This window comes from Notolepis coatsorum (genome assembly GCF_963971535.1).
Source record: "Notolepis coatsorum genome assembly, chromosome: 15".
Lineage (NCBI taxonomy): Eukaryota > Metazoa > Chordata > Actinopteri > Aulopiformes > Paralepididae > Notolepis > Notolepis coatsorum.
The window spans coordinates 6,954,075-6,978,522 of record NC_140179.1 but is presented as its reverse complement, the minus strand read 5'-3'; the positions used below and the strand labels follow the sequence as shown (position 1 = coordinate 6,978,522).

Sequence of the window (24,448 nt, the reverse complement as noted above, 5' to 3'; positions counted from 1 at the left end):
AAAATTACATGTGAAGTATGTTGTGTGCCAGGTTCAAACAGTGCTGTATATGTACAGTTTATTCCTACTCCTATCCAAGCTCCGGGAGGGTCATCAAAGAGAAGTCGGGTCATCAAAGAGAAGTCGCCTATTCTTAGTCCTTGCCCCACAATGGTGGAATAACAAAAAGAGAAATGACATGTGAAGTATGTTGTGTGCCACGTTCAAACAGTGCTGTATATGTACAGTTTATTCCTACTCCTATCCAAGCTCCGGGAGGGTCATCAAAGAGAAGTCGCCTATTCTTAGTCCTTGCCCCACAATGGTGGAATTGTCCTAATAAACGAACCTACACTGTAGCACTCAACACTTTATGAACATTGTTACTGAGACGAAAGTTAAGTTTACTCTATTATTACTAGATCTGGTATGTCTAGATGTAACACTGTATGGGTACAAGTTTACTCTATTATTACATGTCTAGATGTAACATTACTGTCTGTATAATGTACCTATGTAAACGAGACGAACCCTCTGTATAATGTACCTATGTACCAGGGTAAAAAATCGCGCTGAGCCGTGGATGCACTCCGAAATACTGGCCGCTATGAAAACCAGAGACAAAAAATGCTCTGAGTTTCGTAAAAATCAGTCAAAGCTTACTAAAAGCACGAGCAGTGAACTCCAAGCCCACGTGACTGAACTCAAACTAGAAAGAAACAGACTAAGAAACGACGTAAACTCCATGATCAAAACTGCAAAAAAGAATTTCATCAATGACAAAACTGAGGAAAACAAAAACAAACCATGTGAACTTTGGAAATTACTCAATAATCAACTAGGATGCAGTAAAAAACTTAAAACCAGATTCTCAAACATAAACATAAAAACGGACAACACGCTCATCACAGACAAGCTGGATGTAGCCAATTACTTAAACATTTTCTTCACAAACATAGCCACAACACTGGTAAACAAACTACCCTCCCACTCAGGGCTTTATGGGGTAGAACACATAGTAGCTTACTACAAAAACCTAGGGGTCCGCAAGGACGACTTCAAGCTGGAAATGGTAACAACAGATGAGGTACTCAATAAACTGAGCGCCCTCCAACCTAACAAGGCCACTGGCCATGACAACATCCCCTCCAAATTCCTCAGAGACTCAGCAGCCGCCATCACCCCAATCATCACACACATAATAAACCTCTCCATAAAACAGGGACACGTCCCCAAGGACTTCAAAATTGCGAGGGTGACCCCTCTGCACAAAAAGGGCAGCAAATTAGACCCAGGCAACTACCGCCCTGTTTCTATTCTCACCTCCATCTCGAAAGTCATGGAAAAAATAGTCTACGAACAGGTCGAAAAGTACCTAGCGGAAAAAAATCTAATCTACGAATTCCAATCTGGCTTCAGAACATCCCACTCCACTGACACATGCCTTCTCTATTTGAATGACCACATCAAACAAGAGGTGGACGCAGGCAAATACTGCGGCATGGTCATGCTGGACCTACAAAAGGCCTTTGACACGGTCAATCACTCCATTCTGATTGACAAGCTAAAAGCAATTGGTTTTGATAGTCTATCAGTGAGCTGGATGCAATCCTACCTTGAGGGGAGGGAACAGATGGTGGAGGTAAACGGTACCCTATCCCCCCCTCTCACAGTGAGCTGTGGTGTTCCACAAGGAAGCATACTAGGACCGCTACTGTTCCTAATTTATGCAAATGACATGTCGTCAGCTTGTGACTGCAACTTGTTCCTGTTTGCGGACGACTCAGCCCTGCTGGTCTCTGACAAGAACAAGTTACAGGTTGAAAAAACCCTCAGCTCGGAACTAGGCAGAATCTGCATATGGCTCGCTGATAACAAACTATCATTACACATGGGCAAAACAGAGTCCATTCTCTTCGGTTCAAATAACAAACTCAGCAAGACCGACGGCTTCTCAGTTACAGTGGGTGACAATATTGTCACAAGGAAAGATGAAATTACCTACCTGGGTTCCATCCTAGAGGCTAATCTCTCCTGTGACAAAATGGCATCCAATGTAATAAAAAAAGTCAACCAACGAACTCGATTCTTGTACCGGATCTCCTCTCTGGTAAACAAGAATACCCTGAAGACTCTGGCAGGAGCACTCATTCAGGGGTACTACGACTATGCTTGCACCTCATGGTACCAAAGCACCTCAAAGGCGCTAAAAACAAAATTACAAACATCTCAAAACAAACTGGTCAGACTACTGCTTGACCTTACTCCTAGAACCCACCTCACCCCTGCCCACTTTGACAACCTAGGATGGCTTAGAGTAGATGACAGAGTACAGCAACTTGCAATGGGCCTGGTCTACAAGATACACTACACGACCAAGGTACCCATGTACATGGCAAAATACTTCCCAAAGGTCAATGAATACCACGATCACAACACCAGAGGGAGCTCCACAAATCATGTTAAACCCAGATTCGGCTCAAATAAGGGACTAAACACGTTTCGCAATTATGCCACATCAATGTGGAACGCCCTACCCAAAGCTGTAAAGGAATGTGGATCACTACCCACTTTCAAAACCTCTCTCAAGAGACACCTACGGGAGACTGCAATTCAACACTGGCCCCTGTAAATATCCTAACCCAACCCCCTCCAATGTACAGTCATTTACCTAGTATGGTTTTGTCAATAGTCCAATGTACAATTTTGTTTGTTTGTACAGAGTCTCCCCCCCCTCAATGTACAGTTTTGCTTGTTTATACAGTGTGCCCCCCCCCCCCCCCCCCCCAACCACCTCCAATGTAAATTACCCAGTATGGTTGTCAATATCCCAGTGTACCCAACCCCCCCCACCCAACCTCCTCCAATGTACAGTTTCTACGTCAAATGTATATACTCCCTTTTCTTGACTCCTTCTGTATCACAAACAGTACTGTATTTGCAAATCTGGTATGTCATAAATGTATAGATGTAGCAGTACTGACTATCTGTATGTCATGTATGTCATATATGTCCTGATGAATTGAAAATGGGGGACCCTGGTGGAAACAAGACGAAAGTCTTTCTCTGGTCTGCATCCCCTTAACAATTGTGTGTATTGAGCTGTACTGTATTGTACCCATTCTGCAATCTGTTAATAAAGTTTTCAATCAATCAATCAGACGAACCCTCTGTATAATGTACCTATGTAAACGAGACGAACCCCGCCCCCCCCCCCCCCCCCCCTCCCCATTCGCAACTACTTGTCCAGACCACTTATACTTCTCCAGACCATTTATACCCGTCCAGACTGGCTCTGCGGCGCTGCAGATACCCCCTATTGCAACCGAGCCTGGTCAAGGGGAGGGGCTAGGCCCAACGTGGAGTGACGTCCCCTCTCCGCCAATCAGCGCGCCGTCTGTGTGAGGCTGGGTCCAGCTGCAGCGCCGGAGAATCCTCTCAAGGGGCAAGCCTGTGGCAGCCACAGAGAGCGCGCTGATTGGCGGAAAGTACGGACGTTTCTCAAAGTGTTCGGAGGTGCAGCATGCCATCTAAGAATGAAGTGAGCGTGTGTTATTGGAATGATTGATTGATGATTGATTGATTGAACATTGATTGAACCTACAACAACAGTAGGTGGTACGGTGGCCGCTCTAACCGTGTATCAAAAGGCATATAGCGAATGCTCTACATCCTCTCTCTTTAACTTGTAGTCCTGACAACAAGATAGAATATGGTTAACTGGAAACAACAATGCCATTTCTATGTCATAACAGAATCATCAAATATGTTGATTGAAATATGTAAAATAATAAAAACATGGTATCTCATTTAACTCCACTGACTCAATGCACAAATTATTTTAGATACCCAGTAAAAAGATTTTTTTTTTTTAAACAACACTACAGGTGTACTGTAATTAACTGAGTGTGTGGTGCTTAAAGTCCACACCAAGTTCAGCATACTCAGTCAAAATATTTGGGGTTTGGCCTACTATTGTGACCTGAGCGTGTTTGGTATGCACTCCCACTGGTGCGTGTGGGCGTCAGACCTACAGGCTCTTGAGATAAGGGTGTCTCACTGTCTGTGAGCTTATGTCTCTCTGCGAAGGGAGTTTCCTCTACAGCTGGACTGAAGTGCAGCCGGTCGGCATCGTCGGACTGTCCTGGAAGTGGCTCAGGCTGCTACAGGTAGGATATGTCTGCGATTTCTCCTGTACTCCCTACCTTCAGACTGGATGAGGTAAGATCTTGGTTCTTTGCACATCTCTTTTACCATGCCCATGCGATTGTACCCAAGGGGGGTCTTCATCCTGACTACCTCACCTTCATAAAGAGCCCGTAGTGGACTGCTCGACTTATCATAGCTCAGCTTTTGAGAGAGTCTTTTCTTTTGAAGCTGGGCTTTGACGTGTTGGGTATCGCGAGTGGTAGGCTCCAGTAGCTGTTTGCTGACTGGGAGGGTGGTGCGTGTCTGCCTTGACATGAGTCTCTGTGCAGGTGAACCTAGCTGTGCATCTCGAGGGATGTTTCTCAGATTCAGTAGGTTTAGAAACATGTCTGTTCCATCCCTTTTCGACTTTTCCATCAGCTGTTTTGCACTACGGACTGCCCTCTCAGCTAGACCGTTGCTCTGTGGGAATTCTGGGCTGCTGGTGACATGCTTAAAGTCCCACTGTGTGGCGAAGTCCTTGAACTGCTGGCTGGTATACTGCCTAGCGTTGTCCGAGATGAGTGTGTGGTGATCCATGGACAGAGAAGTGTCGTTTGAGTTTTGTGATGACTGAAATTGACGTGATGTCCTTGAGTTGGTCAATCTCATACCATCCAGAATATGAGTCCACGAGCACTTGATAATGTTTCCCGTTCCATTCCAGAATGTCTGTTGCCACTGTAGACCAAGGCAGGTCAGGAACCGGGTGTGGCTGGAGTGGTTCCTTCGGCTGGTGTGGCTTTGTGCTGTTGCACACAGAGCATGAGAGTACTGCATTGTCAATGTCCTTGCTCATGGTGGGCCAGAACGCTATGCCTCGGGCTCTGCGTTTGGTTGACTCTGCCCCCGGGTGGCCTCTGTGTACAATTTGTGTGTATTCACTCTGTAGGGACTGAGGGATGACTATTTGGTGACCTTTCATTACGATTCCTTCTTCAATGGTCAGCTCGTCCCGGAAGGGGAGGAAAGGACCAATGGCTGGTGGAGCGCTGCGCTGTTTGGTGGGCCATCCATGTTTGACAACAGCGGTGAGTTTCTGCAGCGTTGCATCTTCTGCTGTGTGTCTCCTTAGCTCCTCTAGGCGGGCCAGATGAGATGTGGTTGATCGACATCACCTCAAAGTCATTCCTCTCATTTGTGTGCTGAAAGGTTGATGTCCTGGGGGCCTCTAGATAGAGTGTCGGCCAGGTACATGTCTTTCCCTTTCTTGTAGACGAGGTTGATGTTATACTTCTGCAGCTGTAGCATCATACGTTGGAGTCGTGCTGGAGCTGTGGAGATCGGCTTGTTGATGATTGTGACCAGGGGTTGGTGGTCGGTTTCCACAGTTACTGGTTTTCCATAGACATAATCATTAAATTTCGAAGATGCAAACACAACCGCTAGGAGTTCCTTCTCTATTTGCGCGTAGTGTGTTTCAGTCTGTCAGCGTACGTGACGCATAGGCAATTGGTGTGCCTTCCTGCAAGCATGCTGCTCCAAGTCCGTGTTGTGAAGCGTCGCAGGTGAGTGTGACTGATCGATGAACGTCATAGTACGACAGGACAGGTGGGCTAGACATGCGTTCCTTCAGAGTGTCGTATGCATCCTGGTGCTGCTTTAGCCTATGTGTGAGTTGTCTCAGCTGAAGCCTGGGATAAATTTCCCGAGGTAGTTGACCATGCCGAGAAAGCGCTTGAGTGCTGTGACGTCCTCAGGGATTGGCAGTTCGGCGATGGCTTTGGTCTTGGATGGGTCCGCTTTTAGGCCATCACTGGTGAACACGTGACCGATATAGCAGAGCTCAGCCAGTCGAAACTTGCACTTGAGGGGGTTGAGTCTCAGATTCACCTGACGTGCACGGTTCAATATCTTCACCAGGTTTCTGTCGTGCTCTGCTACATCTCGGCCTCCGACAAGGATGTCGTCGACGATGATGGCACAGGGGTATCCTGCAAATATCTGCTCCATTGAGCGCTGGAACACCTCGCTGGCTGCATTTATTCCGAATGGCATCCGGAGGAATCTGTAGCGGCCAAAAGGTGTGCTGAAAGTGGTCAGCAGTGATGACTTACTGTCCAAAGAGATTTGCCAGAAAGAGCTTTTGGCGTCTAGGACTGAGAACACTGTTGCATTTGTCATTTGTGATGCGACCTCTTCAACAGTACGCATAGGATGGTGGGGACGTTTTAATGCTTTGTTGAGATCTCTGGGGTCGATGCAGATTCTTATGTCATCAGTTTGCCTTTTCTTTGTGGCCACCATGGATGACACCCATTCCGTTGGCTCCGAGACGGAAACGATGACGCCTAGGTCCTTCATCCTGTCAAGCTCCGCCTTGACTCTGTCCTGCATGGCCAACGGAATACGGCGTGCTGGACGGACGACGGGCTGTACATCTGGATCTAGTTTCATGGAGTATTTGACTGGTAGCTTGCCAAGTTTGTCCTGGAAAAGATCAGCATAGTCTGTAAAGATCTGATGGGGCAGGTTAGCATTGTCATTCACACTGAGTTGGTGAACCTCCTTGTTTAGTATTACTAGTTCCATGCATAAGCATGCTGGTAAGCCTAGCAGTGGCTGGACGTTTCTCTCCACAATGTAGAACTGCAGTGCATATGGCTGGCCTGCTAGGTGACATGATAGTGTTACTGAACCCACAGTGTTGATCTGATCTCCTCCATATGCAATCAAGTTGGTGATTTTTGAACAGTCGATTTCTTCTCCTTTCTCCACATGTTTGAATGCATCATAATGACATGACATTGCACCTTGCTCCTGTATCGACTTTCATTTCGATAGGCTTGCTATTTACATGAACAGTGGTAAATGCTTCACTTTTTCCTTTTGCATTACCGTTTATTGTGTCAACATTCTCCAGTGTTATTCCGTCCACATAGAATGATTCTTCATCGCTACCACTTGTGGCTCGTTCTGGTTCTAGTTGGTTGACGGATCTCCTTTGCCTCTGTGTGCCAGAGCGTTGCTGTGTTAATCTGCAACTGTTTTTGTAGTGGTTCCATTTCTTGCATGTGTGACTGTGGTTTCTGTCTTGTCTCAAATCTCTGATTCCTTGAGACTCTGTGTTGCACGCTGTCAACTTTAGTGGACATTTGCGGTACTGCAGATAGTGTTTTTGTGTGCTGGTCAGACAGATTGTGTATTCGACACACTGATATGGCTTTAGTTAGTCAGTTCACTATCACGCAGCAATACTTTTCTCAGACCATCGTCACTTATGCCACATACAAGTCTATCTCTGGTGAGGTCGTCTCGCAGTATTCCAAAACCGCAGCTCTTAGCTTTGATCCTTAAATCAGTAACGTATGATTAAATTGTCTCGCCTTGGTTTTGGCATCTTGTGTTAAACTTGTGCCTTTCCATTGTAATGTGTAAGGTTTGGTTCTTTCCCCACCACGGGCTTCTTGAAGTACTGTGATGATTGGTCCGCTGCTCACCCACTCGCTCTGTTCCTTTAAGCCTACTCGCTCTGTTTCCAATTGTTTTCTGTTAATCATTGCATTCCCCTTTCACACGCTTCTTCCCAGAGACGTCGTTGATTGGTTCTCCCCCGTCCACACGCTTATCAATCACATCCCTCAGCTGTCACTGCTTGTCAATTAAGCATTCCCTTATTATTTATACCCCGTTTCCCCATTCAAGTTTGTTGGATCGTTTTGATATTTCAGTTGCATTCGCCGTTCCATGCTGCCTGCTGTTGTTTCCCTGTGCTTTGCCTCCAGGATATTCAAGAAGCATTCCTCTTGGACCCCCCTTCCCCGTGGCGACGCGCTCGCTCCGTTCTGTTCCAACGCTCTTTACGCACAACGCCTGGGTGAGTTTTTTATGACTGTCTTTGATCCAATTCCGTTTTTCGTGTGTTTATATAACACTGAAGATTTCCAGCTTTTTATCAGACAGTCACTCACCCAGCGTTTAGCCTTTTTTGGATTGTTTCATTGGGATAATATTTTGGCCTAACATCTCCCACTGTGTGTTTACACACCGAAGATATTATCACATTGGATTGTATTTTGGGACTTCGCTCACAGTGTTTATTTTGCACCGAAGATATCTATCACTTGGGATTGTGTTTGGAACGTTACTCACAGTGTGTATTTACACCGAAGATTCAGTCACTTGGATAACTCTGTTTTCGGGTACAAGTCACCTCTCCTGTTCACCTGCTCTGTTCCACCTGCACTCTGAGTTAACTCGCTCCCTCTCTCTCTCTCGGTCCCGCAACCACCTCGGAGATTCTGCCGAGAGAGGTCTGCAGAGCGGCTCTGACGTCAGCGTCTGCTTCCCCTGACTACCATCCCGGGAGAAGCTGCAGAGCAGCAACATTCATCCTTGCTTGTATTCCTTTCTTTGTTTGAACTCTTCCAAGTCTGTGCTGTTTATTTAGTCTTAATAAACAAGCCCTTGTTTTTGGCAACTCTGAATCCTACTCTCTTGTGTCGTTGCGTTTGGGGTCGGTGTCAAACCATAACATTACGATCCAACCAATATGACGACCCCAGCCGACACAGAGAGAGTCGTCACCTTGGGCATCGAGGGGGTGGTAAGGCGTGCCCTACGCTTCCATCGCGCTCCAGGCAATGTACCGGTTCATCGTCTCTTTGTCCCCAACTCAGTCCGGTCCCGGGTCCTCCAGTGGGGCCATACCAGCCGGTTCGCCTGCCACCCGGGCGTTCATCGCACGTTCTCCTTCCTGGCTCGTCGATTCTGGTGGTCCACCATGAGGAACGACGTCAAGGGGTTCGTACTGGCCTGCGCGGTCTGCGCCCGCAAGAGAGTCAGCACAGCAGCGGCAGTCCAGTTAGAGTCAGCCAAGGAACACAGCCTACAGCTGGATGCGGCTGCCGCTGCTGTACAGGGACTCCGAGAGCAGGTCCTGCTTATTCAAGGGTCCCTGGCCGCTCTGGCAGGACAACAGTCAGGTATTCTCGTTCAGCTTCACACGCTGAGCGACACCGTTAACGCTTTAATTCCCTCACTTCCTTCAGGAGCATTCCCCGCAGTCCCAGCAGTTCCCACGCTTCCCGATCCCGCACCTCGGGAACCCCGTCTCTCCGTCCCACGGCTGTTCGACGGCAATCCCGAGGATTGTGCCACATTCATCATGCAATGTGAGTTGGTTTTCCGTCATCAACCTAGTCGATTCACTTCTAGAGGGGCCCAAGTGGCCTATATGACAAACTTGCTCTCAGGCCGGGCAGCCCAGTGGGTCACTTCCTCCTGGGCAATGGATGCAGATTTTTGTTTCTCCTATCCAGACTTCGTGGCTGAGCTCCGCAGGGTGTTCCACCATCCAGCCCGTGGTCTGGACCCTGGAGCCCGGTTGGGTACCTTCCGACAGGGGAGCGGCGGGGTAACAGACTACGTCCTGGAGTTTCGACTGGCGGCGGTGGAGAGTGGTTGGAACGACCCAGCACTTCGCCTAACCTTCATGAGTGGGCTCAGTGACGCAGTCAGGGACCAGCTCGCGACCCGGGAGGAACCTAATTCCCTCGAGGACCTGTTCAGCCTCGCCATCCGCATCGACGGACGCCTCCAGGAGAGAAGACGTGAGAGAACCCGACGGGGACCCCTAGACGTACCCCCCGAGGACCACGACCTCGAGGAGGATTTCAGTACCCCAGACGTACCCCCCGAGGACCACGACCTCGAGGAGGTTTTCTGTACCCCAGACGTACCCCCCGAGTACCACGACCTCGAGAGGGTTTTCAGGGAGTCCAGGGCTCAGGTCTTTCCGCCTCGCCGGCCTTACGACTGTGCCATCGACCTCCGCTCAGGGGCCCCCTTTCCCGGCGGCCGCCTCTACAGTGCTGACCGCCCTGCCCCCTCCGTGACTGGTGGGTTTGTTCCCTCCCGAGCCGTGACCGAGGAGGAACCCATGCAGCTGGGACGCAACCGCCTTAGCCCGGCCGAACGGGAGTCCAGGCTCTTCTCCGGCCGTTGCCTCTACTGTGGCCGGGGTGGACACCGTGTCTCCAATTGCCGTGCCCGGCCAAGAGGACCAGGCTCGCCGAGACCCCGGGAGATCCTGGTGAGCCGTCTTTCCTGTTCCCCCACCCGTGCACCACCCAACCGTCTGGCGGACGTCACCCTAGCCTGGGCGGACCAGCGGGCGACGGTGGGTGCACTCATGGACTCTGGTGCTGATGGGAGTTTCATGGACGTTGGGTTTGCCACCCGGGCCAACATTCCACTTGAGGACCTCGAGAGGCCCTTGGAGGTCTTCGCAATGGATCATCGCCGCCTGGCTGACGTCACTCAACGCACCTGTCCAGTCCTTCTCACCGTTGCTGGTGACCACGTTGAGAGGCTCCAGTTTTTCGTCACCAGCTCTCCTCTTGTCCCTGTGGTCCTGGGCAGGCCCTGGCTCGCGCTGCACGAGCCCCACATCGCCTGGTCCTCCGGTACCATCAAGGGGTGGAGCTCCTCCTGTCGTGCCCGGTGTCTTCAGGTGCCGTCCAGCCCCCTCACCGGGTCCCAGTCCCCGTCTCCGGCCTCCCTCGCCGGTCCTCTGTCCCCGTGCCCGGCCTCCGCTGTCGGGCCCCAGTCCCCGTCTCCGACCTCCCTCGCCGGTTCTCTGTCCCTGTGCCCGGCCTCCGCTGTCGGGCCCCAGTCCCCGTGCCCGGCCTCCGCTGTCGGGCCCCGGTCCCCGTGCCCGGCCTCCGCTGTCGGGTCCCAGTCCCCGTCTCCGGCCTCCCTCGCCGGTCCTCTGTCCACGTCTCCGGTCCCCCTCTCCGGGCCTCTGTCTTTGTCCCCCTCTCCGGTGCCCCTGATCGCCGGCTTCCTTGGGTCCCGTCCGGGCAGGCCGGGGCCGAGTGGGTCGCCGGGTGGCTCCCGTGGAGGGGGGGGTACTGTAAGGTTTGGTTCTTTCCCCACCACGGGCTTCTTGAAGTACTGTGATGATTGGTCCGCTGCTCACCCACTCGCTCTGTTCCTTTAAGCCTACTCGCTCTGTTTCCAATTGTTTTCTGTTAATCATTGCATTCCCCTTTCACACGCTTCTTCCCAGAGACGTCGTTGATTGGTTCTCCCCCGTCCACACGCTTATCAATCACATCCCTCAGCTGTCACTGCTTGTCAATTAAGCATTCCCTTATTATTTATACCCCGTTTCCCCATTCAAGTTTGTTGGATCGTTTTGATATTTCAGTTGCATTCGCCGTTCCTGCTGCCTGCTGTTGTTTCCCTGTGCTTTGCCTCCAGGATATTCAAGAAGCATTCCTCTTGGACCCCCCTTCCCCGTGGCGACGCGCTCGCTCCGTTCTGTTCCAACGCTCTTTACGCACAACGCCTGGGTGAGTTTTTTATGACTGTCTTTGATCCAATTCCATTTTTCGTGTGTTTATATAACACTGAAGATTTCCAGCTTTTTATCAGACAGTCACTCACCCAGCGTTTAGCCTTTTTTGGATTGTTTCATTGGGATAATATTTTGGCCTAACATCTCCCACTGTGTGTTTACACACCGAAGATATTATCACATTGGATTGCATTTTGGGACTTCGCTCACAGTGTTTATTTTGCACCGAAGATATCTATCACTTGGGATTGTGTTTGGAACGTTACTCACAGTGTGTATTTACACCGAAGATTCAGTCACTTGGATAACTCTGTTTTCGGGTACAAGTCACCTCTCCTGTTCACCTGCTCTGTTCCACCTGCACTCTGAGTTAACTCGCTCCCTCTCTCTCTCTCGGTCCCGCAACCACCTCGGAGATTCTGCCGAGAGAGGTCTGCAGAGCGGCTCTGACGTCAGCGTCTGCTTCCCCTGACTACCATCCCGGGAGAAGCTGCAGAGCAGCAACATTCATCCTTGCTTGTATTCCTTTCTTTGTTTGAACTCTTCCAAGTCTGTGCTGTTTATTTAGTCTTAATAAACAAGCCCTTGTTTTTGGCAACTCTGAATCCTACTCTCTTGTGTCGTTGCGTTTGGGGTCGGTGTCAAACCATAACATAATGTTTGTTTGAGGATTGCAAATTTCCCAAAAAAAATTCTTTAAACATACTGGGTTCTCCTTAGACTCCGCGGGAGTGATGACATTTCCACCTTCACCGGGTGCTCTTACCTCCGCTGCGTATGTGAATGATCTCTCACGTTCAATGGCTTCTGATCCTGCCAGGTTGAGTAGAATATACGCCTGTGTGCGGGCTGGTTTTTCAGAGTGTGCCGCGGCAATGAAGATGTCGTACTCTTGTTCAAACACTCGCCAGTTCTCGGCGATGTTCCCATCGAATACCAGGGGATCGGGTCTGCGGAATCCGTCTGCCATGACGACACTGTATGATAATGTGCGTGGCTAGTAGGCTACAAGTGCAACGTTAGCTTGTTAGCCTCTCAATCGATAAAAGAAATCATTCCTTGCTTTTTTTTCTCTTTTGTCTTTCTCGAAACGTGCATAATCCAGTATGTCCGCTTTTACTTCTGACACCATGTTGAATGACCAGACGGAGGGAATACTTTATGTAAGGGATAATGTATAGCTACGAGGTCATTGTCGCAAAATAATTGACCGACACGGAGTTTAGAATACCGAGGCGCCTCGCCGAGGTGTTCTAAACGTCAGTGAAGGTCAATTATTTTGCGACAATGACCGAGTCTCAGACAGTCATATTAATATACATAGTATGTACAGTTTCATATTGATGCGTTTGGAGATATCGCACTGATGCAGTGTGTGTCAGTGGGCTTGATTGCTCCAGCTGCGGACAGCGGTCATTATTGCTCGGTTGCCCCTGGCAGCAGTCCGTTATAGAGTAATAACGGACCGCTGCTGAGCGCTATTGACTAATCACAATCAAGCATTTCGGCGAATGTTAAAACGCCATGTAATAAAAAGTATTATGTTTATTACCACGAGACATGGCTTAACACAGGCTCCACTGAGAGTGCACATTAAACAGTAGGCGGTACGGTGTTCGCTCTAACCGTGTATCAAAAGGCATATAGCGTATGCTCTACATTCTCGAAGACACTCTGATGTCACGAGACCGCCGTCATCTTGGTATGAGGGTAACAAACTGATTTCTACCATCAAATGCATGCGTTGAGCTCCGTTTTTATTACATGTTTTATCACATTCTTGTTCATTTCATAACATTTTCATACGATTCGTTTTGAAAATATTGAGGCCAACATGGCATTTCACTATTTCAAAAGCCTTTCTGGTGATTCTAAGGCGAGATATGAGTCAAAGAAGATCCCCCTGATGCCTCTGGTGTTGTAACGTTAATTACATCATATCGAACCGATAGGAGCTTATTTTATCTAATCTTACATGGTGGTACCCAGTGGTGCAGTCGTAATATGGGAACTGCCCACACGCCACGTGTTACATTGTTCATTTAGTTTGTATTTACTTTTAGTTTAAGTTAATTCAATTAAAGAAATTGTTTTACACACAAACACAAATTCCATGCGCTATTGTTATGCTTATACAGGTAGCCAGGTACATGCAACGAGTCGAGTGCAGCTCACAACAAATGGGCACAGCGCATTTTTGTGTGCGGACTGCGCGTACACGCGAGTACACATCCGTGCGCGATTGCGCGTACTTCTGCCTCAGTGGTGATCTACTAACACAGCGTTTAACCGCGTGTGTGCACGACTGTATCGCTGGTGGTACCACGTGTGCCACTACCCGATCAAACATCCACGTAAGATTAGATAAAATAAGCTCCTATCGGTTTGATAGCTCAGCATGTAGCTATTTGTCTATGTTAACGTAGCTAACGTTAGCTGCCAGCCACTTTTTCCTCCTTGATGGTATAAAACTTGCGATTTGGATTTATGTTTTTGTCATTAGTACAACGCGTAACACAGCAGCTCTTTGGCATTGTGAAGGACTGAAGAAAATTCCGCTTGATTGTCTTTAATTTGCCGCTTTAACAATCCGTTTCTCCACTAAATGAAGCATACACAATGTACCAGGCGGGACGCGTGTATCACTTCCGCAACGGATTTACTCGGATTTCGGTTTCCGGGTTCCTCTGATTGGCCGCGACCCCCACGTGACGCGCCCCCGCATCCACCGCTGCTGCTGCCGCTGCCCTGTGTGTTGCCGCGCGGCATGGACTTGACTGCCGGCCGTGAGATATGAAGACAGAGCCGCAAATTGAACATGCAGTGAGTCTGCGACGACAACAACCCAATAATCAACACTCGAAACAGCTATTACCAGACAATTACAACAGCAGTGGTGCCTGCTTCGATGCAGACCAGAGAAAGACTTTTGTCTTGTTTACACAGGGACATTTGAAGCAGGCACCACTGCTGTTGTATATAGAGATATGAAGACAATTTTAACTGGGTATAGGAAGGCAGCCAGTAATAATAAACACTCAAACAGCTATTACCAGACAATTACAACAGCAGTGGTGCCTGCTTCAAATGTCACGTATTATAGGCTATAAGCCTGTGTAGATCTATTCGGAATAATAAACATATACAAAACATGACACAATGTCATCCTATCTCCGATAGAGCGGCTGGTCTGAGTTGAACGAACACATCGGGAGGAGAATGAATGAATGAAATGAACCTGATGTAAACAAGACAAAAGTCTTTCTCTGGTCTGCATCGAAGCAGGCACCACCAGGCATGCGTTGTTCATGGGACGGGGTAGCACGGTGTGGGACCTCACTCGCTATTTGCATATCAATAGCTCCGGTCGTCAGGTGTGTTAAATACGTTCTCAGACACATTCACACCTAACCTTGTTGTGAAGACGTGTTACATTCCATTCGTAGAGGCAATTAGGCACTGTCTTTAGTCTGTGCCCAAGCGAGGGGACATTAAATGCGCATTCGCGGGAGCGCGCGCACGCGCGTGGTGCGTGTCACCCCAGATGATTTCAATAACGCACCACTGGGCACCACTGCTGTTGTAATTGTCTGGTAATAGCTGTTTCGAGTGTTGATTATTGGGTTGTTGTCGTCGCAGACTCACTGCATGTTCAATTTGCGGCTCTGTCTTCATATCTCACGGCCGGCAGTCAAGTGACGCCCCGAACTCACTGCTCACGAATGAATTTCACGTGCGGCTCCCTCGTGAGATCGCGCGCCTGGTCAGGCACACTGGACCTACGACTTGAGCGTGCGGAAGCGCACCGAGGAAGGCATATTTACATTGGGACAGCTGTAAATGCCTAGTCTATATGCGAAGTCAGTCATTTTAGAATGATGATCAGTGTGACTGTACTCCTGAAAGAGCAGCGTGTAGCCCCAGCAGCAGCAAGAGCTTATTATTATTATTATTATTATTATTATTATTATTATTATTATTATGCAACATTGTAATAGTTATAGGTATAAACAAACATACAGACAAACATTCAAGGCGTTTATTTGCAGATACAGACACAGCTGGTTGAACAACATCTATATCTGTGGTAATAATGCAGATATTCAATTGTATTTCTGTGACAATGCGCGTGGCGCGCCGCCTCAAATAGGATCGAGGCGAAAAAATAGCTTGCCGCTCGCCAGCCACTCGGGAGGCGCGCTCCCGCTCGCGGCCAGTGTGCCTACTATCGTCCGTTAACATGGGAGCGGAAGTGAAGAGGCAGCCGCCCGTCCGTGTTCATTCGTGAGCAGTGTGCTCGGGGCGTGAAAGTCCATGCCGCGCGGCAACACACAGGGCAGCGGCAGCAGCAGCGGTGGATAGGGGGGCGCGTCACGTGGGCCCGGGGTCGCGGCCAATCAGAGGAACCCGGAAACCGAAATCCGAGTAAATCCGTTGCGGAAGTGATACACGCAGGCGGGACAGTTTCCCCCCACGCTGCAGTTGCGTAGCAACAACAGACAGGAAATTGACTTCGAGAATCGGTTATGCTTAGAGTGTATCTTTAGAGCAGGGTGATAGACCACCAGCCCTGATTCCAAACTCTAAGCAAAACAGACTTCGAAAGTGGGCGACTTCGAAAGAGGTTCGAAACAAGGCGGACATTAATAAAATGTTCAATCAATCAATCCAATAACACACGCTCACTTAAAACAGCGCACCTCCGAGCTGCTTCTATAGAAAGTAGGTTTGTACTAGGTTCGTGGCTGCCACAGGCTTGCCCAGTGAGAGGATACTCCGGCGCTGCAGCTGGACCCTATTGCTGGGATTCAGAACACCGGAAGTGTCGCGGTGGTCTATCGCCGTTCGGCACGCATGCGCATTGTAACCACATAAGGAGCTGCGTCATCATTCCTCCTCTAGGACCGCGGCCCGATTTGGACCTACACTCCTTTACCATCAATTATCTTTTATCAAACTGGATAATGCCAGGTAGGCAATGTTTTAAAATGTCTTACACCTTTTACAAGTGATGCTATACTGGTGTTTCTGCTGTATTGAGATAACTGGTAACACGCCACGCACGCGCGCGGGTACGTGCATGCGCATAGAACAGATTTTTTTTTTGAAATAGCGAAGCTGAAAAACGTAGCAGGAACATTAAAACAGAGAACATTAGAACATATACAATTAGTCAACTGAATGCTTTGTATCTTGTTTGCTAATTCAGGTTAAAGACAGCCGATTTAACCAGCATATGAGCAAGACTGTCTTATCTGGTGTATGTTATGATGAATTGAAAATGGGGGACCCTGATGTAAACAAGACGAAAGTCTTTCTCTGGTCTGCATCCCCTTAACAATTGTATGCATGTATTGAGCTGTACTGTACTGTACCCGGGCGTTGGAGGTCGTGCAGGTATAGCGAAACTAAGTTTGCTTTGGATAAGCTGAAGCTGCAACTTTCTTCTCTTGGGGAGCCGCGGTGGCATTGATTGATTGATTGATTGAAAAGTTTATTAACAGATTGCAGAATGGGTACAGTACAGTACAGCTCAATACATACAATTGTTAAGAGGATGCAGACCTGAGAGACTTTCGTCTTGTTTCCATCAGGGTCCTCCATTTTCAATTCATCATATGACACACACGACATACAGATAGACAGTACTGCTACATCTATACATTTATGACATACCAGATTTTCAAATACAGTACTGTTTGTGATACTAAAAAAAATCCAGAAAAAGAGTGTATATATTGACATAGAAACTGTGCATTGGGGGAGGTTGGGTAGGTGGGGTGGGGCTGTACATTGGAGGTGGGGGGGGGGGGGGTTGGGTAGGGGGGGAGGACACACTGTACATTGGAATACTGACCTACATTTGACATAGAAACTGTACATTGGAGGAGGTTGGGTAGGTGGGGTGGGGTTGGGTGGGGCTGTACATTGGAGGGAGGGGGGGGGGTTGGGTACATTGGAATACTGACAAAGCCATGCTTGGTCTTTATTGTACAACTAGGTTAGGACATTTGTAGGGGCCAGTTTTGAATTGCAGTCTCCCGTAGGTGTTCTTTGAGAGTGTTTTTGAAGGTGGGTAGTGATTCACATTCCTTTACAGCTTTGGGTAGGGCGTTCCACATTGTTGTGGCATAATTGCGAAACGTGTTTAGTCCCTTGTTTGAGCCGAATCTGGGTTTTACATAATTTGTGGAACTCCCTCTGGTGTAACTTGTGATCGTGGTATTCACTGACCTTTGGGAAGTATTTTGACATGTACATGGGTACCTTGGTCGTGTAGTGTATCTTGTAGACCAGGCCCATTGCAAGTTGCTGTACTCTGTCGTCTACTCTAAGCCATCCTAGGTTGGCAAAGTGTGCAGGGGTGAGGTGGGTTCTAGGAGTCAGGTCAAGCAGTAGTCTGACTAGTTTGTTTTGAGATGTTTGTAATTTGGTTTTTAGTGCCTTTGAGGTGCTTTGGTACCATGAGGTGCAAGCATAGTCGTAGTACCCTTGAATGAGTGCTCCTGCCAGAGTCTTCAGGGTATTCTTGTTTACCAGGGAGGAGATCCGGTACAAGAATCGAGTTCGTTGATTGACTTTTTTTATTACATTGGATGCCATTTTGTCACAGGAAAGATTAGCCTCTAGGATGGAACCCAGGTAGGTAATTTCATCTTTCCTTGTGACAATATTGTCACCCACTGTAACTGAGAAGCCGTCGGTCTTGCTGAGTTTGTTATTTGAACCGAAGAGAATGGACTCTGTTTTGCCCATGTGTAATGATAGTTTGTTGTCGGCGAGCCATATGCAGATTTTGCCTAGTTCCGAGCTGAGGGTTTTTTCAACCTGTAACTTGGGCTGAGTCGTCCGCAAACAGGAACAAGTTGCAGTCACAAGCTGACGACATGTCATTTGCATAAATTAGGAACAGTAGTGGTCCTAGTATGCTTCCTTGTGGAACACGACAGTTCACTGTGAGGGGGGGGGGATAGGGTACCGTTTACCTCTTCCAGTCCGTTACCATTTCCAGTTTGAAATTGTCTTTGTGGACGCCTAGGTTCTTGTAGTATGCTACTATGTGTTCTACCCCATACTGCCCTGAGTGGGAGGGTAGTTTGTTTACCAGTGTTGTGGCTATGTTTGTGAAGAAAGTGTTTAAGTAATTGGCTACATCCAGTTTGTCTGTGATGAGCGTGTTGTCCGTCTTTATGTTTATGTTTGAGAACCTGGTTTTAAGTTTTTTACTGCAGCCTACTGATTATTGAGTAATTTCCAAAGTTCACATGGTTTATTTTTGTTTTCCTCAGTTTTGTCATTGATATTTTTTTTTGCAGTTTTTATCATGGCGTTTACGTAATTTCTTAGTCTGTTTCTTTCTAGTTTGAGTTCAGTCACGTGGGCTTGGAGTTCACTGCTCGTGCTTTTGGTAAGCTTTGACTGACTTTTACGAAATTCAGAGAATTTTTTGTCTCTTTGTCCCTGGCATCGTTGGTTCAGGTTGCGTTGCAGGTAGGAACATGATACTGTTGTCAAATGATCTGTTTATATCTGTTTGTATTTGCAGGCGGGGGCGTGGTTGAAGACGCGCTTTTGTTATGGGTGGCCACTGGCCGGGTACTTGGCGCACAACGAATGGATAGAGCGCATCTTTGTGTGCGCGACTGCGCGTACACGCGAGTACACATCTGTGCGCGATCGCGCGTACTTCTGCCTCAGTGATCTAATAATACACTGTGTAACCGTGTGTGTGCACGACTGCACCCCTGACTACGTGTTGGTGGTGTTTAGGCTTTGGGTGATAGTTGTTAGCTTCAACAAATATGAGGTACTTTGAAATACCCAGTAACTAATAATCTATCACGAACCGATGCAAGTTGTAGAGTTTCCTGTTCCTTCGCTCTCCATGTTCAATGTAGAGGGTTCTGTTTCTTCGTCATCAGTGTTTGTTCAATGTAGAGGGTTCTGTTTCTTCGTCATCACGACTCATATCTTATCATGTATTTATCCACACAAAGAACGCCCAATCCGTTTTGTTTCTTTCATGTGAATAGTTTATTTACAATAAGTGAACCAAACCACTGACAGCTAACTGATGACAGCTGACAGCTAGGTATACGTGCTCGGCTTCCCGCCACTGCGTCATACCGTCATGTCTTTACGTACTGCAAGTAGAGCTGCCGCGATTACCGCATTACCGCGGTATCGCTGTTACATCACGGCCACCGCAGAGTAGGCTGAATACCGCGTCACCGCTGTTTTTTATAATAATAATAATAAATTACCCTCCTCTCGTTGGGCTTGCGGCTCTGCAGATATACCCTACTCCTATATCGAGGTTCCAAGCGACCCTATTGGGTACCAGAAAAGTCACGTGAAATATTGCAGACCACTGATTGGTCAGAAGAGAGACGCGTCACACGTTGTAGCGTCATGCAGTGTGTTACCACCAATCGGCAATCGCATATTAGGTTTTTACTTCCTGAATGTCAGCTCATCACAACACGGCTAATAACGTTAGCTTTAACTCTCCGCCGGAGTGGACTACCATCGCTCCTAAGGAGTACTAAACGAGACATAATGATTTTACTGTCTGCAACGAATGTTATAATAAAAGCCCTTCGTTCTATACACTTGTCTGATTGAAAACTTTATTAACAGACCGCAGAATGGGACAACTCAGCACGCTCTGAGCAAAGAAAGGAACTGAGATATGAATAGAGTATTGCTTGCCTTGCTATTGTCCGGTAAATACGCTGATGTTATTGAACGTATAACTATATAATGTTAATGCCACAAAACGAATGCCTTTATTATAAAGTAGTAACTTTATAGTAATAATAATAAGAAAGGGTCGGGGGGGTTAGGGGTAACCACCCCTGCCCGCGACACCGAGTGAACGGCGCACGACCAGAGGGGAAACTTCGAATCCGTGTTTCACTTTCAATAACTAATGCGTGCTTGCCGAATCCCAAACAATATTCATGCTGCAAAGTCATCCTCTAAAGATAGACATTTAGACTAGAGGCAGGCTATATGCTATAAAGAGTAGACTACTACTAAAAAAAAAATGCATTCAAACTTTTTATTTTTATTTGTGTGTGTGCGGTAATAACCGCGGCGGTAGGAAATATTTTGCAAATTTGTGCGGTAAGGAAATAATCAATACCGCGGCAGCTCTAACTGCAAGTACAAAACACAAGACTTAGAATAGAGTTGCACCACATTTCCAATACAACACATGCATAATGAACGTATAGGCTACTCACTTTAACACAAAACATAACAACCATAACATATGATCCCATTTTCAACATATGAGAACATATATCAACACCCCCACTTGTTCTCATCATCTCAAGCCGAAAATGACGATACTCATGTTAGTTTCCAAAAAAGAAACTCTTTAATTTATTAAACTTGAACTTAACTACCGGTTTTGTAAGTGTCTGCAGCCATATCTTCTGTTGGGCAGTAAACAATATAAATGTTCCCTTCGGTGACTGCCTCACGAATAAAGTGATACTTTACATCAATGTGTTTGGACCTCTGTCTGTTCACTGGGTTCTTACTGAGTGCAATGGCCCCCTGGTTGTCTTCATGAATCTTTGTACAACGGTAGACTCTCTTATCCATGTCATTTAATAGTTGAGTTAGATACATGCTTTCCTGAGTAGTAGTAGCTAGACTGATGTATTCAGCCTCACATGTTGAGAGTGCTACTGTTGGGTTGTTTCTTTGACTTCCAGGATATTGCAGGGCCTTGTTTAGTCAGACTAAAACAGTATCCTGTTGTACTTCGTCTATCTTCCACAGAAGATGCCCAGTCAGAATCACTGTAAGGCAAGCTATAAGACTTAAGTCTTCATCTGATTTCTTGAAGCACAACTCGTAGTCACTGGTTCCTTTAGGTATCTCAAAACATGTTTAGCAGCTACTAAGTTCCGTTTTTGGATTTGCCAGTGTTTGTGATAATTTACTAACAATCCAGCTAATATCTGGTCGGGTACAAGTCATTGCATAGATCAAACTGCCTATGATCTCACGGTATTCTTACGTACCCCTGTGGGGAGACGCAACACAAGGCCACAGACAGGGTAGGTGAGGGTGCAGTGACACAAACGCATGAGACAATTTGCAAAATAATAATATTTATTTTACAAAGTCAAGATCAGCAACACAGAGAGCACGGAGGACTTACCAGTGAGCACCAAATTAAATATCAAAAAGAAATAACCCACCCCCCCTTACAGGCGCGGACGCCGCAAAGTACAGGTGGTGGTGCTCACTCTAAAGCTGGTGTCTTTAACAGTAGGTCACCTACGTGATGCAATATGTAGACCCAGGGTATCTTCCTGCCCTCAATGTCCCTGTGTGCGAAACAAAAGGTTAACAAGAAAAACAATCACCATAGGCTGGGTGGCACAAGGAATAAACAAATACACAAACAGGTTATGGGTAAAACAGAAATGTACAACAAACTAAAGAACACAAACACAATGGAGTGAACCAGAGCTTTCGCCAGCTCTATCAAATGTACCTCTACCTGGACATCTCTACCTGGACATCTCAACCTGGACATCTCTACCTGTACATAATAGAGCATTAACTAGCTCACACACCAAACATGAGAGCAATAGAGCATTAACTAGCTCACACACCAAACATGAGAGCAAATAGAGCATTAACTAGCTCAAATATACATACCCCACATACAGTGGCAAATGGCAAAACAGGGCCAACAGTATATATACCCCACACAGGGTTTGGTCCACGCAGGCACACACAGAATTATCACCAAAGACAGAGAGACACCCACCACCACACTGAGCTAAAAGAGCTAACCAACACTGCACACAAAATGGGTATATGAAGGGAGAGTGGATGTTGATTGCAGAATCAGCTTCACCTGCCGTTGCACTGGGGTGAGTTGCTGATTGACCAGCTGGCTGCTGGTGCTCCAACTGGGAGACACCTGAGAATGGGATATGTTACACAGGAGGGAGACAAAAACAGAACAACCAAAACATGCCTATATACACACACAACAGATAACATACATTACTCCCTCTATATACATACATAAGGACACCGTCCGTAACAGGGATTAACATTGTTGTTGTCACTCTCCTCAATTCTATCAACTTCCACTTTTAATTCACATGGTGTATATCTAGGTTTACAGTTTGACATTCCAAATCTATCAAACATTTTTAGAATGTATGTTTTCTGATACATTTTTATTTCTTCTCCCTTTTGTTCAAACTGAATGCCCAGGAAGTATGATATTTTCCCCAGATCCTTCATGTTAAACTGGGCTTTCATGTTTTCCTTGAAACTGTTCAGAAGTTCGTTACTGCTAGCGGCGATGATTAAATCATCGACCCAGATTAGTACGATAATAGTTTCATCACCCATCTCTTTTCTACACAGTGATCAGATAGATTTCTTGTAAAGTTGTCTTTCTCTAGATCAGTGCTTCTCAAACTTTTTCTGTCAGGCCCCCCTTTGGCGGACCAAAATATCTTGGGGCCCCCCCCCCCCCTCGCCCCAACAAAATAGTCATGAAATGGGCCATGTTTAAATGTATTGAAATAACACCAATATTGTGACCTTTCAAATTGACAACACCTTCCCTCGCGAGAGCCACCTTGCCTCGCTGTGAAACAGCACTGCAGAATGGTCAGCTCCCATCTCCTCACACAGCCCAGAGAACAGGCGCGCTTTCAGCGGTCGGGTTTTGATGAAATTTACCACGTTTATAACTTCTGTCAACCTCATTCAGCTCAGGGCTAAGCTGTCTTGACCCTGGGCCTCTCTGTGAATTTACAGTGCGTCCATTGCGTGTTTGGCGAGACCCCCTTGATGAGCGCCTGTAGCCCCCTCCTTTTCCCTGCCATGGCCTGCGCACCGTCAGAGCAAAAGCCCACACAGTTCTCCCATTTCAGTCCATGTTCTGTCAGGTAACTGTCAATAATTTTGAAGAGCTCATCAGCTGTCGCTCTGTTTTTGACATATTTGCAAAACAGCAGATCTTCACTCAGTGACTGGGAATTTACAAAGCGAACATAGGAAATAAGCAAACAGTCTTTATTGCGGCAGTCTTTGACAAGGCAACACGCATGTCATCCTCAAGGCTCAACTTGGCCCTATATTTTGTTTTCAGAGCTGTCATGGATGAAAAGCCAGCTTCACACAGATATGTGGTGCTGAATGGTATCAACACCTTAACTGCTGCATCATGAGATACTTGGTACTCAGCACCACACTCTGAAACTAGCTCTCCAGGTGGTATCAGGTGAGATTTCAATGAGTTCTTCCAAGAGTTTGGATGGAGATGTGTCAGGAAGCTTTGTCTCAATGTTGTCTGTAAAGTTTTTTTTTATCGAGAGTAACTTGGTGATCCTTTTCTGTGTTTTATTAAATAATGATTTTCAGATTTTGAGAAATTGTCAAACTTATCCAAATATGGTATTTTCATGGAGAACAGTGCAGCTGCAACAGATAGCACTTTAGTGATAATTTTCTGTAATCCAAAAAAAAAGAAAAAAAAATTTAATCTCAAGGCCCCCCCTGTCATGCCTCTGCGCCCCCCCTGGGGTAGGGCTGCAACTAATGACTATTTTGACTAATCGAAAACCAATTATATATATAATTTTTTTTTTTTTTTTTTTTTTTTTTTATATAACTACCTATCTTTGTGAAAGTGGCTTCTCAGCTCTGGTCCAGCTGAAGACAGAGCAGAGGAACATATTGGACATTGAGCATGACCTCAGAGTTGCTTTGAGACTCTTGTCAGGACCAAACAACATCCCCAGTTATCCCATTAGTTCCCCCAAACTTACTGTCGGTCTGTTATGTTAACACTTTAAGTGCCGAAAACGTGTTTAGGCGTCCTTCCCCGCCATGCTCAAGTTGCAGAGGACGCCGTAACTCGTCTTTAATATCAATATTTCAAAAATCTGTGATCGGAATCATATTTTCCATCCGCAGCCTTCA

At 47.0% G+C, this 24,448-nt stretch overlaps 2 protein-coding genes across 2 annotated transcripts in view; both read left to right on the top strand.

The window, feature by feature from the left end:
* Window positions 1-5,242, top strand: part of LOC311241653 (uncharacterized protein) — a gene marked incomplete at its 3' end in the record, with an annotated part of 63,175 nt that extends 57,933 nt beyond the window's left edge. The window contains exons 6-7 of the mRNA XM_084330529.1: window positions 4,069-4,148; window positions 5,060-5,242. Of these exons, the coding sequence (XP_084186655.1) occupies window positions 4,069-4,148; window positions 5,060-5,242 (263 nt within the window). The remainder of the gene's footprint in view (window positions 1-4,068; window positions 4,149-5,059) is intronic.
* Window positions 5,243-16,390: 11,148 nt separating this feature from the next.
* Window positions 16,391-24,448, top strand: part of LOC311241652 (uncharacterized protein) — a gene marked incomplete at its 3' end in the record, with an annotated part of 36,504 nt that continues 28,446 nt past the window's right edge. Inside the window, exon 1 of the mRNA XM_084330528.1 lies at window positions 16,391-16,441. Within this exon, the coding sequence (XP_084186654.1) occupies window positions 16,435-16,441 (7 nt within the window). The 5' untranslated portion in view covers window positions 16,391-16,434. The remainder of the gene's footprint in view (window positions 16,442-24,448) is intronic.